Source organism: Dendropsophus ebraccatus, chromosome 2 (genome assembly GCF_027789765.1).
Source record: "Dendropsophus ebraccatus isolate aDenEbr1 chromosome 2, aDenEbr1.pat, whole genome shotgun sequence".
Classification (NCBI taxonomy): Eukaryota; Metazoa; Chordata; class Amphibia; order Anura; family Hylidae; genus Dendropsophus; species Dendropsophus ebraccatus.
This window is the reverse complement of record NC_091455.1, coordinates 78,326,601-78,341,732: the sequence shown is the minus strand read 5'-3', so window position 1 is coordinate 78,341,732 and position 15,132 is coordinate 78,326,601. Positions and strand designations below refer to the sequence as shown.

At 39.6% G+C, this 15,132-nt stretch overlaps 1 protein-coding gene across 4 annotated transcripts in view; it reads left to right on the top strand.

The window, feature by feature from the left end:
- CD226 (CD226 molecule) overlaps positions 1 to 15,132 on the top strand; it is a 45,733-nt gene that overhangs the window by 7,775 nt on the left and 22,826 nt on the right. For 3 of the 4 annotated variants that reach the window (XR_011361868.1, XM_069960120.1, XM_069960121.1), the window contains exon 3: positions 4,830 to 5,186. Coding sequence is in view for 3 of the 4 variants with exons in the window: in XM_069960120.1 (XP_069816221.1) it covers positions 4,830 to 5,186 (357 nt within the window). In the remaining variant the exon portion in view is untranslated. Of the gene's footprint in view, positions 1 to 4,829; positions 5,187 to 12,151; positions 12,199 to 15,132 lie in introns of all 4 variants that reach the window. The other variant, XM_069960122.1, reaches the window with a different exon arrangement.

Sequence of the window (15,132 nt, the reverse complement as noted above, 5' to 3'; positions counted from 1 at the left end):
TTTAATATCACATTTTAATTTTCTTCTTGTTTTCCATTTTTCCTCTTTAACTGAGATTTCCATAGGAGCCCTAGTTACAGTTATAGGCCATGTTCACACTACGTAAAATAACGGCCGTTGTCTGCGCCGCAAAACTACGGCCATTGTTTTGAGGTTCCCTATAATGACTGCAATGCAATGTAACTATGGCCGTTGAATTCACACTACGTATCAGATAACGGCCGTTGTTTATACGGCCCCGTGAAAAATGAACATGTCAATTATTTCCAGCTGGTAATACTGCAACAACGGCTGTGGATTTCAATGCGGCCGCGAACGTAAAACTTATATCTGCCGAATTAAACTTGATTTTGATGTAAAAAAAAAGGTTCTGAGTGGTTTCTTGGGCTGGGCGCAGTATTTACAGTAAATGACCTGTTTCATCCCATTTATAAACATGCTAGGAATCAAAATTAAACAATGGCCGTAGTTTCACGACTAGCCCGTACGATCGTAATTCTACGGCCGTAGTTTTGGTCGCAAAAGTCCGGCCGGTGAAAACAATGGCCGTTATTTTACGTAATGTGAACATAGCCAGAAACAGTTCCAAGTAGTCATGTTAGTCAGTGAGCTGATCTAAGAGGAAGCATCTCTGCCATGCTGTGGGACACTCAGAATTTATGTGATCACTAGGCCAAATACAGACAACAAAATGGCCACTGCCTAAATTCTCTCATTAAAGTGACTTTGTACCCATAATTGGACCCCCCCAAGCTGCTTGTACCTTCAGATAGCTGCTTTTAATCTAAGATCTGTCCTGGGGTCTGTTGAGCAGGTGATGCAGTTATTGTCCTAAAAAACAACTTTTAAACTTGCAGGCCTGTGCCAAACGGCCGTGGCCTAGATTGTGTATGCATTAGGCTGGCATAACCTCTCTGTCCCTCCTCCCCACCCTCCTCATCATTAGGAATGCTCCAGGCAGATTTTCTACTATTCATCACCTGTGTGAGGACGGCACATGGGCTGGATCGTTAAGGCATCTGTGTAGTTTTCACTGCAGAGGAATAGGAAAAATGGTGAAGAGAGAAGGGAGGAGGGACAGAGAGGGGGTGCAAAGTTAGGGCAAAGATACTGCAAGCCACGATAGTTGGGCACAGGGCTGTAAGTTTAAAAGTTGTTTTTTAGGACAATAACTGCATCATCTGCCGACTGGACCCCAGGACAGGTGTTGGATTAAAAGAAGCTAACCGAAGGTACAAGTGGTTTGGGGGGTCAAATTGTGCGTACAGAGTCGCTTCAAGCACCATCTAGATGGGAAAGGAGAAAAAAAGCAGTAAGGCCCTTCACACATCCATGGCCACTTTTACAGTCAGAAAACACATATCAGGAAGCCTTTAAGGAGACTTGAGGAAACCATTAGTGTTTCCAGGCATTAAATACACTCCCCGGTGTTCTCTTCGTCTCACTGTGCTCCCTGCAGCTGCTGCTAAAGTTTTTACACCAGTTTTTGAAGTGACAAGCCACTCAGCCAATCACTAGCCGCAGCGGTCCTGTCCAGAGGCCGATGTAGAAGTTTCAGTGGCGGCTGCGGGGAAAAGCAAAGTGTACACCGGGGAGTGTAGACAGGTAATGTAATAACTTTTATTATTTTCTTCATACAGTCATCAGCAATCACCCACGCATCGCTATTACACATAGCAGCCGATGATTTTAGGTTAGGACCTAAAGAAATGATCAGCTAATGATCGTTGTCATCGGCTGATAGTTGTCTCTATTATTGGCCTGATTTGGCAGATTAGGGCTCTAAGGGGAAAGATCATAATAATCCTTTTTAGGCTGAGTTCACACATAATATTTTGGTCAGTATTTTACCAAAACCTGAAGCAGAGAAAAAGAAAAACTATAATGGAATTATTTGGTCTTTAGTCTAGTTGCCCACTTCTGGTTTCAGTGAAAATACATAAATTCTGAAGAGTGGTGTTTCACACTCCAGTCTCAAGTAAAATGGGAAGGGGACCCTCCTTTGTATAGCACTATGCTTAGACAGCCCTGCAGTAGCCAACACAAATGAGAAAAAAAACTATGCATTTATATTAATGAAGTTATATTATAAAAGTAATTAAAGCAACGCATTGAAAAAGTCTTTTTTTTTTTCTTTTTCCCACAAAGCCATGGTGATAGTTCTTATATTAGGCTGAGTTCACATTAAGTTTTTGCAGTCCATTTATTGTATTCGTTTTTGAAAAGTTTCTTTCAACATACACAGCAATGTAGTCAACCATGTTTTTGTATACACCTAAAGTGACTCTGTACCCATAATTTGCCCCCCCCCCCCAAACCACTTGTACCTTCAGATAGCTGCTTTTAATACAAGATCTGTCCTGGGGTCCGTTTGACAGGTGATGCAGTTATTGTTCTAAAAAATGTTTAAACTAGCAGCCCTGTGCCCTACGGGAGTGGCCTACACCATTGCTTCTCAATTCCAGTCCTCACCAACAGGTCATGTTTTCAGAATATCCCATACAAAGAACAGCTATGATAATACCTGATGCACTGACTATAATTATATTGCCTGTTAAATATCAGCTGTGTCAGCCCAGCACATGGGCTGGATCGTTAAGACATCTGTGCAAATATTCAGCATGGAGAAAATGTTCCAGTGGCATTTCTAATGATGAAGAGGAGGAAGGACAGAGGGGTGGTGCAAAGTTCACAGATATTTTAAGCCACGCGTGTAAGGCACGGGGCTGTAAGTTTTTTTTAAGACAATAACTGCATCACCTGCCGACCGGACCGCAGGACAGATCTTGGCTTAAAAGCAGCTATCTGAAGGTTTAAGTGGTTTGAGGGAGACAGATTGTGGGTAAACAGTCGCTTTAAAAAACACACATCCATTTTGATCCCTTTTTTTAATATTGCAAGTCAAGGAAAAACGGATCCAAACAGATTGCACCCGTTGTTTCATCTGCTTTTTATTCTTCATAAAACATATAATGACTGCAACAAACGCAGTGTGAACCCTGTCTTATAGGGACTTTTTTTTGTTCATTAATACACACACACACATACACTACACAACTACAAGTACAGTTGCCTTTATGTTTCCTGCATTTGCTCATATATTTTTAAGAAATAGTTTTAGTGTTTAAAAAAAACAACAATAATCTTGAGAACTGAAATATCTGGCATTAGCTCTAAATCATGTCAGGGTAAAAAGCAATACATTTACAGGAACATTTGTTCTTTTTTTTTTTCTTAATGCAAAATACAGTTTAAGATAAAGTAGTTTGAACAGAATAATTGGATCCAGGTCTACAAAGAAATTGAATTTATAAGGAAATTTATCAAGGATGATTTAGGAGGTGTGGTGTAAATTTCATGTGTTCTAGAATTTCAAAAGCAAAAGGGATTGTTTAATTAGAAAAATAAACACATTTCTATGTTAATTTTTCAGAGCTTCCAGTTTTCGCTAAGAAATTGTTTTCAGTGAAAACTTAATAATTCTTTTCATTTATTACTTATTCATCACATGTAATTGCCCAAAATTAATATTGCATTCAGCATTTTACTTGCATGGCATATTTCTACCTAAAGTTGTAAGAGATGAGAAAAAGATCTGATACTTATTGTTAGGTTGGGTTCACACTGCGTTTTTGCAGTCTGTTTAACATATAAGTTTTATGGGGGGGGGGGGGAGTATCAAAAATGGATGCAATTTTGAGCAATCAGTTTTGATCCATTTTCCATTGACTCCCATTTATAAAAAAAATCAAAATGGATTATTTTTTACGTACACAAAACTATAGTTAACCACGTTTTTGTGTACGATTAAAAGTAACAATTTAAAAACCATTATGTTAAAGGGACTGCAAAAACACAGTGTGAACCCAGCCTAACTCAGAAACAGTACCACCTATGTTCATGGGCAATGTGTGGTATTTAGGCGGAATTCACAAATCCGTAGATTTTGTGGACCTATGGATGGTGAATGCCTGCCATTGGCGAGCCGTGGCGATTTAAAGAGTTTCCCTGCTGCCGGCAAGATGTTAATACATGCTAATAACACAGGATCCACCATTATCAATAGGTGATGGTTACAGCTTCCTCATTTACTGCATACTGTCATATATACCTGTTAAAAGAATGCAAATTCCTACATGTTACAGCTCAGACCCAAAAGGTTGTAATACGAGCTTTACTGATACCATTATCCTAGCCACATACCATACACTTCACACCAAGCAATTCATACAACAAATGTCTCACAGGCCAGGGTTTCCTATTAGATTCCATCACACCCAGATGACCAGAGTACCTGATCTAAAGCTATTACAAATAGGAAGACACACAGTATTGTACACTGGTCCCAGGTTATCTATAGCTGTGGTCCACCCATGACTGTCCAGGAGGGCTCATCCTTATACAGAGTCCTCTGCCCTTTCCCACAGAAGACAGTTATCTCTATCGTGTACTTGTTTCCAGTTAGTCTCATTACCCGTTATAGTCAAAATATATAGCTAACAACACATACAATGCATGTAGCAACTTGTAGTTTTTTTATTATAGATTTGAAAATCATCTAAATTCTTAGTATACATATCTAAGCCAATGGCATTACTTCCCTCGCCTGTATAAGAAGCCTATTGCATCAGACTATTTAATTTTCCAGCGATACAGAAATGGCTTGGTGCAGCTATGTACTGGTGTCACCACATATTGTAACCCTGCCTCTGTTGATAATGTTGAAACTGCTGAAAAGTAGACAGAACAATTTTAAGAATGTTTTATAATGTAGATTGTAGATTTTTGTTTTACATTTTATGTATTTTAAATCTGTTAATTCTTCACAGATGATTTTGGTCCTATTGTGCCCTCATCACACCAGAACTTTAAAGAAAACTCTAACATCACATTAAACTTCCTATATACCTCATTAGGAGATGTGAAGAAAGTAATTATACAAAGATTTACAAATGGGAAAATTGATCTAGTTGCGTCTTGTGAACATTCCAGATATGGAAGAAACCATCTGTCTTACGGTTTTGATTTTATTAATCGCAGTTTTGTAAACTGTTCAGACATTCAAAATGTTACAGTAAAAATCCACCAAGCTTCCATTACTGATGAAGGACTCTATCAGTGCCATTTTTGGTCAGATGAAAAGAACCAAACTATTTCCATAAGTGTGCACTCTGGAACGACAAAAGGTAAGGTCATCAGAAATTTCTTCTTTTTCTTTTTTCTTTTAATCTGTTCAGTCCTTATAAGAATACTTAAAGGACAAGTGCCATGAAAAACTTTTTCCCAGTAATTCAAGCACATTACAAAGTTATATAACTCTGTAATATGCTTCAATCACCTATCTGCCTCCCTTCCCTGTCTTTTCCCCCCTCCACCCCCCACCAGGAAGTGTCCTAACTCACACAGACCTAATGACTGTCGTCACCGTCACCAGGCAGCTCCTTCTTGTGAGGATGAGTCATCAGCAGGAGGGCTGGTCTAGGTCTTGTTACAGCAGCCCCCCCTCCCCAGTCCAAGTGATGGCTTGCAGTTGTTCAGCCAATGAGAGCTGAGCAAGCTGAGTCACCTGACAAGGCAGGGGAGGGGGGGCTGCTATAACAGGAGAAGGAGCTGAGAGAAGAGCTTGGTGACGGTGACGACAGTAATTAGGTCTGTGTGAGTCAGGACACTTCCTGGTGGGGGGTGGAGGGGGGAAAAGACAGGGAAGGGAGGCAGATAGGTGATTGAAGTATATTACAGAGTTATATAACTTTGTAATGTGTTTCAATTACTGGGAAAAAGTTTTTCATGGCACTTGTCCTTTAAACGCTTTAGCACACAATTTAGCTTGATATGTACAGCACTTCCAGGGTAAGCACATGGAATTGCTTCCTCAATCAGTCAGAGGCTGAGCGATTTCAAATGGGCAGTCCTACATGGCTGACCCCCAACCCCAGAAGTGCTGCACAGCTGCACAAGAGATTCCTAATAACCGTAATAGTGGGGGAGCAAGGTGGCTAAAGGCCGTATTACACCTGTCAGATCCTTAGATCGTCCTGGTTGCCCATTGAGGTCAGCAGCGCTCTGCTGCCGCTGTTCCTATTGCATGGAGCGAAGGGCAGCAGACCGCTGCTGTTGTTATCATTATTTTTCAACCTGTTGAAAAACCTCTTTGAACAGGCACCATTACACAAAACAATTATCGGCCAAGTATGGCGGATAATAGTTTGGTGTAATAGGGCCTTAAGTATAGCTTATTGTTTTTTTAGCACCTGCCTGGACATATTTATAAAATAAATTAAGACATACCACCACTGCTGCTAATGTCTCTGTCCCACCCGGTGCCGCTCCGCTGCCACTGCTGATGTTTCACGTGTCACCCGGTGCCACCTCTGCTGCTGATGATTTCTTCTTCTCCCTCACTATGAGCCTCGCGTCATGCGGAGGCCGCATGAGGCGGCATACAACACAGTAAGGGAGAAGGAGACATCATCAGCGGCAGAGGTGCACCAGGGGACACGCGAGACATCAGCCATGGTGGAAGCGGCACCAGGTGACACGAGGCACACAGTGAGGGAGAAGGATAAATCTGCAGCAGTAAGCTCCTCTGTTAGGCAGCACCCCCCCAGGTCACTTATAGCGCCCCCTCCAGGTCTCTCATAGCGCCCCCCCCACACACACACACCGGTGTCTTATAGCTCTCCCCATTTTTACTTTAATAGCGCCACCCAGGTCTCTGCTGAAGGTTAGTCTCTGCTCTATGCTTAAAGAACCTCTCCCTGCCCCATCTCTTTTAAAGCACTCCACTGTCTCCCAAACTGTGTGTGACTCTGAGGATAATTGATCACTGTGTGGGCCCCCTTGATCACTGTTTCATGTGCAATGTAATGATGACCAGTAGTAGGCAGGAAAGAAAGCTAAGGGAGCAGATACAAACAGATGAATCAGGGGGAAGCACTGCATGATGGGAAATTGAGTTTCCTGGCTGGCGCCATCTTGGATATAGAGTGCCTTCAGAAAAACTTGTAACCCAAGAATGCCAGCAGCTAGAAAGACAGGAGATGGCTCAAAATACTCAGGGATGCCAAACCAGAGAGTATAGTGGGCACCACCCTATAACTTGAGTGCTAAACCAATGCATATAAGAAACACAGAAGGACTATGAAGAAAAAGCATTTGCACAAAAAGGTAGCACATCAAGAAAAAAAATCTTTATTTAAATAGCCTAACAGTACACAAAATATATACAAAACAGGAGCAGTAAACCTAGGGAGACAAGCCCTAAATGCCACTCAACATTAAAAATACTAAAATGTCATCCTTGGTCCAGCTGGCGTCCCAGCCTGGACTCAACACTAAAGATGAGCGAACTGGGTTTGAGTCGATCCGAACCCGAATGTTCGGTATTTGATTAGCGGGGGCTGCTGAACTTGGATAAAGCTCTAAGGTTGTCTGGAAAACATGGATACAGCCAATGACCATATCCATGATTTCCACATAGCCTTAGCACTTTATCCTAGTTCAGCAGCCGCCGCTAATCTAATGCCGAAAGTTCGCTCATCCGCCGCTAATCTAATGCTCGAGGTTTGCTCAACTCTACTCAGCACCCTACCTTACCCCGGACTCAGTACATGAGTACAATGCAAGAAAAAAAATACCCCAAACTATTACAAAAATAATGGGTAATGCAGTGACTAATAATGAAAATGAAAAGTGTACTGAAAACAATATCACCATGTGCGGTCCAGTAGTTAAAAGGATTGGTCAGGTGGGAGCAGCAAAAACACCCACGTGGTTATATACGAGAGCCCCAATTACAAAGACAACTCCCAGAAACAATCAAAATATAATTACATACCATGTGCAGGGGAACACTGTGTGTTGGACCAAACACCGGCGCTATCTTGTGTATAGGGCACATGCTCCAGAGTCTCAAACACTAGAGACCAAAGATAAGAGTCTACAAGAAGATGGCGCCCGCTATATAAAGGGAATAGATGGGGTGGACAATCGCTGACAACCTGAATTCTGACTCACAAGCCTGCTAGCTATAGGGCAAAGTTCACATTATAGAGTTATGGAGAAGTAGCTTCCGAATGTATCCAAGACATAAGGCACAGAAACATGGTCGCCGTGTATAATAATCATACAGAGCTTGCTATAGAGTTGTTATACAATGGCTGTGACACTGAACTGTACACTGAATTGCATTAGATACAGAATTGCATAGAATGGCATACTAAATAATATATTTTAGGTGGATAAGATCCCTTAGCTCCAAGAAAATGGCGCCCGTTAATTATACTGAAATAGCTATGTAATGTGGTCTTTCTGGACCACCAAAAGATGTTGTCCATACAATCGTATTCATAATACGGTATGAACAAGCTTCTATTCAGCGCATATACCCTCCCGTCTAATTAATACATGTATTAATGTATCATGTATAAATAAGACTCATGTGCTGAGTCCGGGGTCAGGTAGGGTGTTGAGTCCAGACTGGGACACCAGCTGGACCAAGGATGACATTTTAGTGTTTTTAATGTTGAGTGGCATTTAGGGCTTGTGTCCCTAGGTTAACTGCTCCTGTTTAGTATATAGTTTGTGTACTGTAAAGCTATTTAAATAAAGATTTTTTTCTTGATGTGCTACCTTTTTGTGCATATGCTTTTTCTTTATAGTCCTTCAAAATACTCAAGGAGACTTGGAGAATAAGACAAGCTAGGTTTGGGAGCATTTCATTTTTTTAGCTCTTGTGGGGAATACCCCTTTAAGTATTGCGGTTGACCATGACATGTAAGACAGCAAGCACCCATAGGTCCACTGTTGTAGTGTGGTGATTCATGGGAATAACCCACTCACAGAAATGTCCTATCGCAGCACAGTATGGGGGAGATTTATCAAACATGGAGTAAAGTGAAACTGGCTCAGTTGCCCCTAGCAACCAATCAGATTACACCTTTCATTTTCCAAGAGTATGTGAGGAATGAACGGTGGAGTCTGATTGGTTGCTACGTGCAACTGAGCCAGTTTCACTTTACACCATGTTTGATAAATCTCCCCCCTATGTGTTTAAAAACTATTTAGAACACAAATATAAGGCTATGTTTACACATAGTAAAATAATATCAAAATATAGACGTAAAATTGACTTAAAAAAATGTGGTCAAATATGCTCTATTGAAGTCTATAAGAAATTGGCCGTCAATGCAAATGGTTTTATTTTGACAGTCCTAAAATGTTAAACAAAGGGATGCACTCAATGAAAAGTAACAAACTTAAAAAAGGAAACATAAAATTTAAACCGACTATAAAAGTAGTTGAAAAAAATTGCACTTTTTTCTATTAATATGGTCCTAATTTTACAGTTATATAATACTATAAAAAATGGTAGCCCAGATTTATCCAACTGTGTAAAATGGAAACTGACTCTAGACTCTCTATAGCAATCAATCTTCGCTCAGCTTTAAACTAAATTAAACTAAACCAAACAACTAAGAGACATATAGGAAAAATTGAAATTTTATTGGATATTGCTAAAGAGACTATCTAAGGGTAGCATAAAATAGTGACAAAGAAGCGGAACAAAATGATGTATCACTTACATTATTCTGTGCAGCTGATTCTGAGATATCCTCTTTAATAACATGGACAATAAGTATTCCTCTCCATTATGTGCATGAGCCCAGTAGCCCTGGATATTAATGAGAATTAGAAAACTCCACCCACCAGATGCTAATTGGCAGTTACTTATCTATGCTGTGTGTAGATAGTCAATAGTCAATCAGCAGCTGGAGGGCAGGGGAGGTGTGTGGCAAGAATCCTATTCTCCTGCATATTAGGACCCTTAGATAGTCTGATGTAAGTAATACACTAATCTGTTCAGCATTTTTGTCACTCTTTTATACTGCTCTCATTTAAGGCTGCATAAGGGCCCTATTCCACAGGAGCGATAATCGTCCCCATTCGGCCCGATTCAGCCGATTTTCGCTCAGTGGAATAGAGAGAACGATCAGCCGATGAATAGGCCCAGTAAACGAGCGCCGATCTAGCAGCTCGGCGCTCGTTTACATCGTTGCTCGGCCCGTGGAATAGGACCCTAAAGCTAGTGTCAGATTCCCTTTAGGCTTAAAAAAAACAAACTTAAAAGATAATACAATGACAGACTATTGCAAACAACATGTGGAGCCTGTGACAACAGAAAAAAAAGGGTAAACTTGACCCGCAATTGGTTGCTGTGAGTAGTTTACACTAGTTTTAATTTTACACAGTTTATTGCAAACATAATTATGTAACTTATTTAGAAATTTTAATTCAGAGGTAGATGGGAAGTCTTTTTCATTCCATTTTGTACTGATAGATAATATAACACTACTTACCACTTCCCTTAATTACTTTTATTAACTCCTTTAAGTCTACCTGGTTACCCCTTAGACCATGTCCAAAAGATCTTTTTATTCAAAATCCATTATTATAATATACAAGTGGAAGCCTTTTGCTGCTTATTTAAAAAAAAAACAAAAAAACATAGGGATATTCAGTTGCACAGTTCTTAACCAGATCGCTTAATAGAAGTTTTAAGAGTGGGTTAAAAAAGGATAGAAACACGCTTCATCTTAGTCTTTTCCATTTTCCGAGGCACGTTTTGTGCCTGAGTCTTGAGAATATGAATCATCACATTTTATGAATGAACTTTAATAATCTCTGTTTTATAGTATCAGAATTCAAGCCATCTTTTTCCATCGGAACCTATTAAGTAACAAAGTCATCTCTGGCTTTACATAGCTGAATGAAAAATATATATGTTGAAATCTTTAGATCATCCAGAAGAATTATCCATTGTGCCACACTCATGTAACTAATAACACAATAAAATATTTCCCGTCTTGTGAAACCATTTACCGCTTTGTATATTGAATTTCTTTTGCAGTTCTACAGTGATAAATTGGTGGTGTTTTCAGTTTATTTTAGTTTAGCTTTGCGTCACTAGTCTACGTTTTGTCAAAGTCCTGCACATCATATTAATAAATCTACAAGTATACTGCATAAACGGTGCTTATCCTTGATCATGGATAAGCACTTACATATTTTTCCCTTGGTTGCAAATGACAAGCTGGTTGTAGTCCAAGATGGGTCCATGATTTGTGAAAAAAGCCTTGATGTAGATATAGATCTTTTTATGGATATTTTATACATGGGTATATCATTGGTTATAGTATTCAATGAATCTAAGTACGGAATTTTTATATACTGCTATATCCGCTTAGATATCCTTTCATGAGCACAAAATTGGTTTTAAGCGTTGACAAAAAACTACTCCCTGAGATTTCTGTCCAGTAAAGACTGTGCTGGACCGGAAATAGATTTTAGTTGTTTGCTGCCATTTTAGTGATAGAACACCATGTGGCCAAAAGTATGTGGGCTTAGCTCCTGGATAGCCTCATAATGTAAGCCTAGGGGGCCAACCAGGTGGGGAAATGATAGAGACGGGTGTGAACATGTGGTGCGGGGACTTCTATCTACTCGTTTTCCTGGTCGGTTGTGATTTGTATTTTACGTCTATTAAAAAATCTCAACTTTTACAGTATTTATCAGCTGCTATATATGGTAAATTCTTTCCAGTCTCACACAGTACTCTCTGCTGCCACCTCTGTCCATGTCAGGAACTGTCCAGAGCAGTAGCAAATCCCCATAGAAAACCTCTTCTGCTCTCCAGACTGGAAAGAATACCACTTCCTGCAGGACATACAGCAACTAAGTACTAGATGACTTGAGATTATTTTTAATAGAAGTAAATTACAAACCTCTGACACTTGCTGGGCTTAGTTGATTTCAAAGGGAAACTAGATTTGCATTTCCACGGAAATACATAGTACTTGAAAAGAGCGTCCCTTTAACAATGACTTCCCTTTAAGAGAAACTTTAACCCTTGATCCCCTCCCTTTATGAGCGACTTTGATACTGTCCCTTTAGGAGAGCTTTGGTACATTGTAAAGTGCTGCGGAATCTGTTGGCGCTATATAAATAAAAATTATTATTATTTTTATTCCCTTAAGGAGTGACTTTGGTGCAAACCATTTAAGAGTGACCTATATACAGCCAGATAGGCTGGGTAACTTCCGGCCTAATTCGCTCCTTAATACCGATTTAACAATTTATTCTTCCCTTTTAGCTAAAAGATTGGCCTTGATCCTACCACACTTGGTCCACCAAGACAAGGTTGGTTTTTACTAAAGGCAGACTCTCGTCAGATGGCACAAGGAGGTTTGTTAACATTCTGGACTGGATGGACCGCCGTCGAATGCCTTCTTTGTTCCTTTCTTTGGATGCGGAGAAGGCATTCAACCGCGTACATTGGCTATTCCTAGAAGCGGTAATGCAAAAATTTGGAATTGAAGGCCCTGCTCTACAGTCCTTGATGTTGCCATACTTTACTTCCTCGGTGCGAATCTTCACTTCAGGTCATATGTCACCAGCTTTTCATTTAACTTTAAATTGGACAAGACAGGTGGACCACCGTATAGGTCTCTTTGCTGACGATGTGATCATAGCAATAACAAATCCATTACAGTCTTTACCGGCAGTTGTAAACAAACTTCACTTTTCAGTTCGCTCTCTTATTACAAAGTAAACGCCACAAAATCACAAATACTAGATTTGGGTTTCCCACAGCAACTAGTGGAAACGCTAAAGTCACAATTTGCTTTTACCTTGGGCGACTGAAGGCCTCCCTTATATGGGGATTATTTTAACATACCCACCTTCTCACCTATTCGCGCATAATTACCTTCCTTTACTCGCCTCTTTGGAACTTAAGGACTATATGCAACACAAAATTTCCTGGCTAGACAGCATAGCTGCTATGAAATTGATGGTTCTGCCAAAATTTTTATATATGTTTCGAAATATACCTATTTCTGTTCCACTCTCTTATCTGAGATCCTTACAAAGAATATTGCTAAAATACATATGGAGACATAGACACCCTAGAGTAGCAGCTAAATTATTATTTTTACCAATTGCAAAAGGGGGACTAATATTTTCCATTACAATTTTGTCACAATTATGGACGAGATAAGACAGTGGAATACAATGGACTATGAAAAAAATTGGCTGCAGATTGAACAAAAACTCTGTGGAGGCCTCCATCTGTCTACACTATTATGGAAAACTGTTCTAGATTTTCCGATATCCCCTCAGTTTAGCCTAACCATTAAAGCCGCGCTAGGTGACTGGCGCAGACTTATCCATGTATACAAAATTTACCCGTTTTGACTATCAGAAATGACATTAACCCAATCGTCACACTTCCTTCCTGACTTGGACCTTTCTTTTTGGACCAAATGCGGGAAATAAGTCAATAGCAGATATGTGTAAAGATGGTCTACTACTCACGGCTGCTGAGATTGCTAACAAATACGGTATTATTAAAATGGATTTCTTTAATCCCTAGGCACACACTCTAGGCCACACCAATTTGACACAGGGCTGCAAGTTTAAAAGTTGTTTTTTAGGACAATAACTGCATGAACTTCCGAACAGACCCGGGGACAAATCTTAGATTAAAAGCAGCTATCTGACAGTACAAGCTGTTTAAGGGGGTCAGATTGTGGGTACATAGTCACTTTAAATAGCCAGGGATAGCACTTTTGCCTGTGGTGCAGCACAGGAAGGAGTTAATAAAGCAAACCATTGTAAAATCATTGTAAAAAGAGATGTAAATGGAAAACAAATTACAAAATGAACGAAAACCTTATTTCTAGCTGTCTGTATGTCACATGCATTGCTGTATATTCATCTTATTATGTTTTAGTGTATATTTTTTACATTTTCATTTTCTAAAGATTGTAGCTTAACAAATCGAAAAATCTCTTCTCATAGAATCACTTAGCTCGTGATTTATGCTCAGATTTCAACTTTTTCATTTTTTTTTTTCTGAATGTGCTTCATAGATAATACATAAAAAACAGTATAATAAAGTGCAACAAACAATAAAGGGAAGAATGGAGGATATAAAATGTCTTTCACAGTTTGCTAATTTCTTACTGTCACATAATGGTGTTTTTGATTACAGCTTTATTTTCCATTTCTCGTACGGAATTACGAGTTTCTCGTTTATGAGATTTAGTGGAAATAATGACAGATTATTTTCACATACCATATGTATAATATATGTTACTAGTGAGAATTGCTTAATCAGGCTTTGTAAAGAAAGTTAGACCTCTGAGAAAGGTTAGACATTTGAGAAATGCTAGAATTTTGATTAAAAGTAAAACCTACCGTGTCCTATTATTCTGTGAAAAAGTTTATCATTTTATACACATCACATTGTATTGCTTGGGTAGAGCTATAGAGGGTGCAAAGGTGATGGTTGCACCTGGGCCTTGGTGCTGTAAGTGCAGTAGTGGATTATAATAGGGGCGTTTCGGGTGGAAGCCCGGGGCCCTGAGCTCCTGGGGGGCCCATGACCACCCAAAAAGACTTATACTTTCAGTGGTGTACTGTCTCCTGGTTACACTTCCGCCATGATATGCAAAAAATCACAGTTTTTTTTATGGCAATTTTGCACAAATCAGGACATCATGACATTATCTATACTGTACTATGAATGCAAGGCTAGTGTTACCATAGTTACAGTGGGTTGGGGGGGCCCAGGCTTGGTGAACAGCCCGGGGCCTATGGTAAAGTTAATCCGCCCCTGTGTAAGTGTCACTGTGGTTATAACTTTCAAAATCTATATCAACACTAGATGTGAAATAAAGCAAGTTTGCCATATACATACATTCATTATTCTTTGTTGTTATCATGCTGTAAGACAAAGCTGAACTCACCAGAAATCTAGGTCCAGTCTCCACAGGAATTCTGGCCAGTACAGAGTCACAGCTCAATGTGTCCATCAATCACATGACTGCCTTCTCTCTGTGAGAGCTCAGATGGCCTGGGATACACAAGACTTCCTGTTTTCTGTTTCAGAAAACAGGAAGTGCAGGGTTTTCCATGATAACTAAAAAAAAAAATTAATGTAAATTGCAAACTTGCTTTATATCACATCTACTGTTGATTTAGATTTTAAAAGTTATAACGACAGCACTTTAAATAGGCCCTTTATTACAAAGATTATACTAGTATTTTAAATAAAATAATTATGGGCAC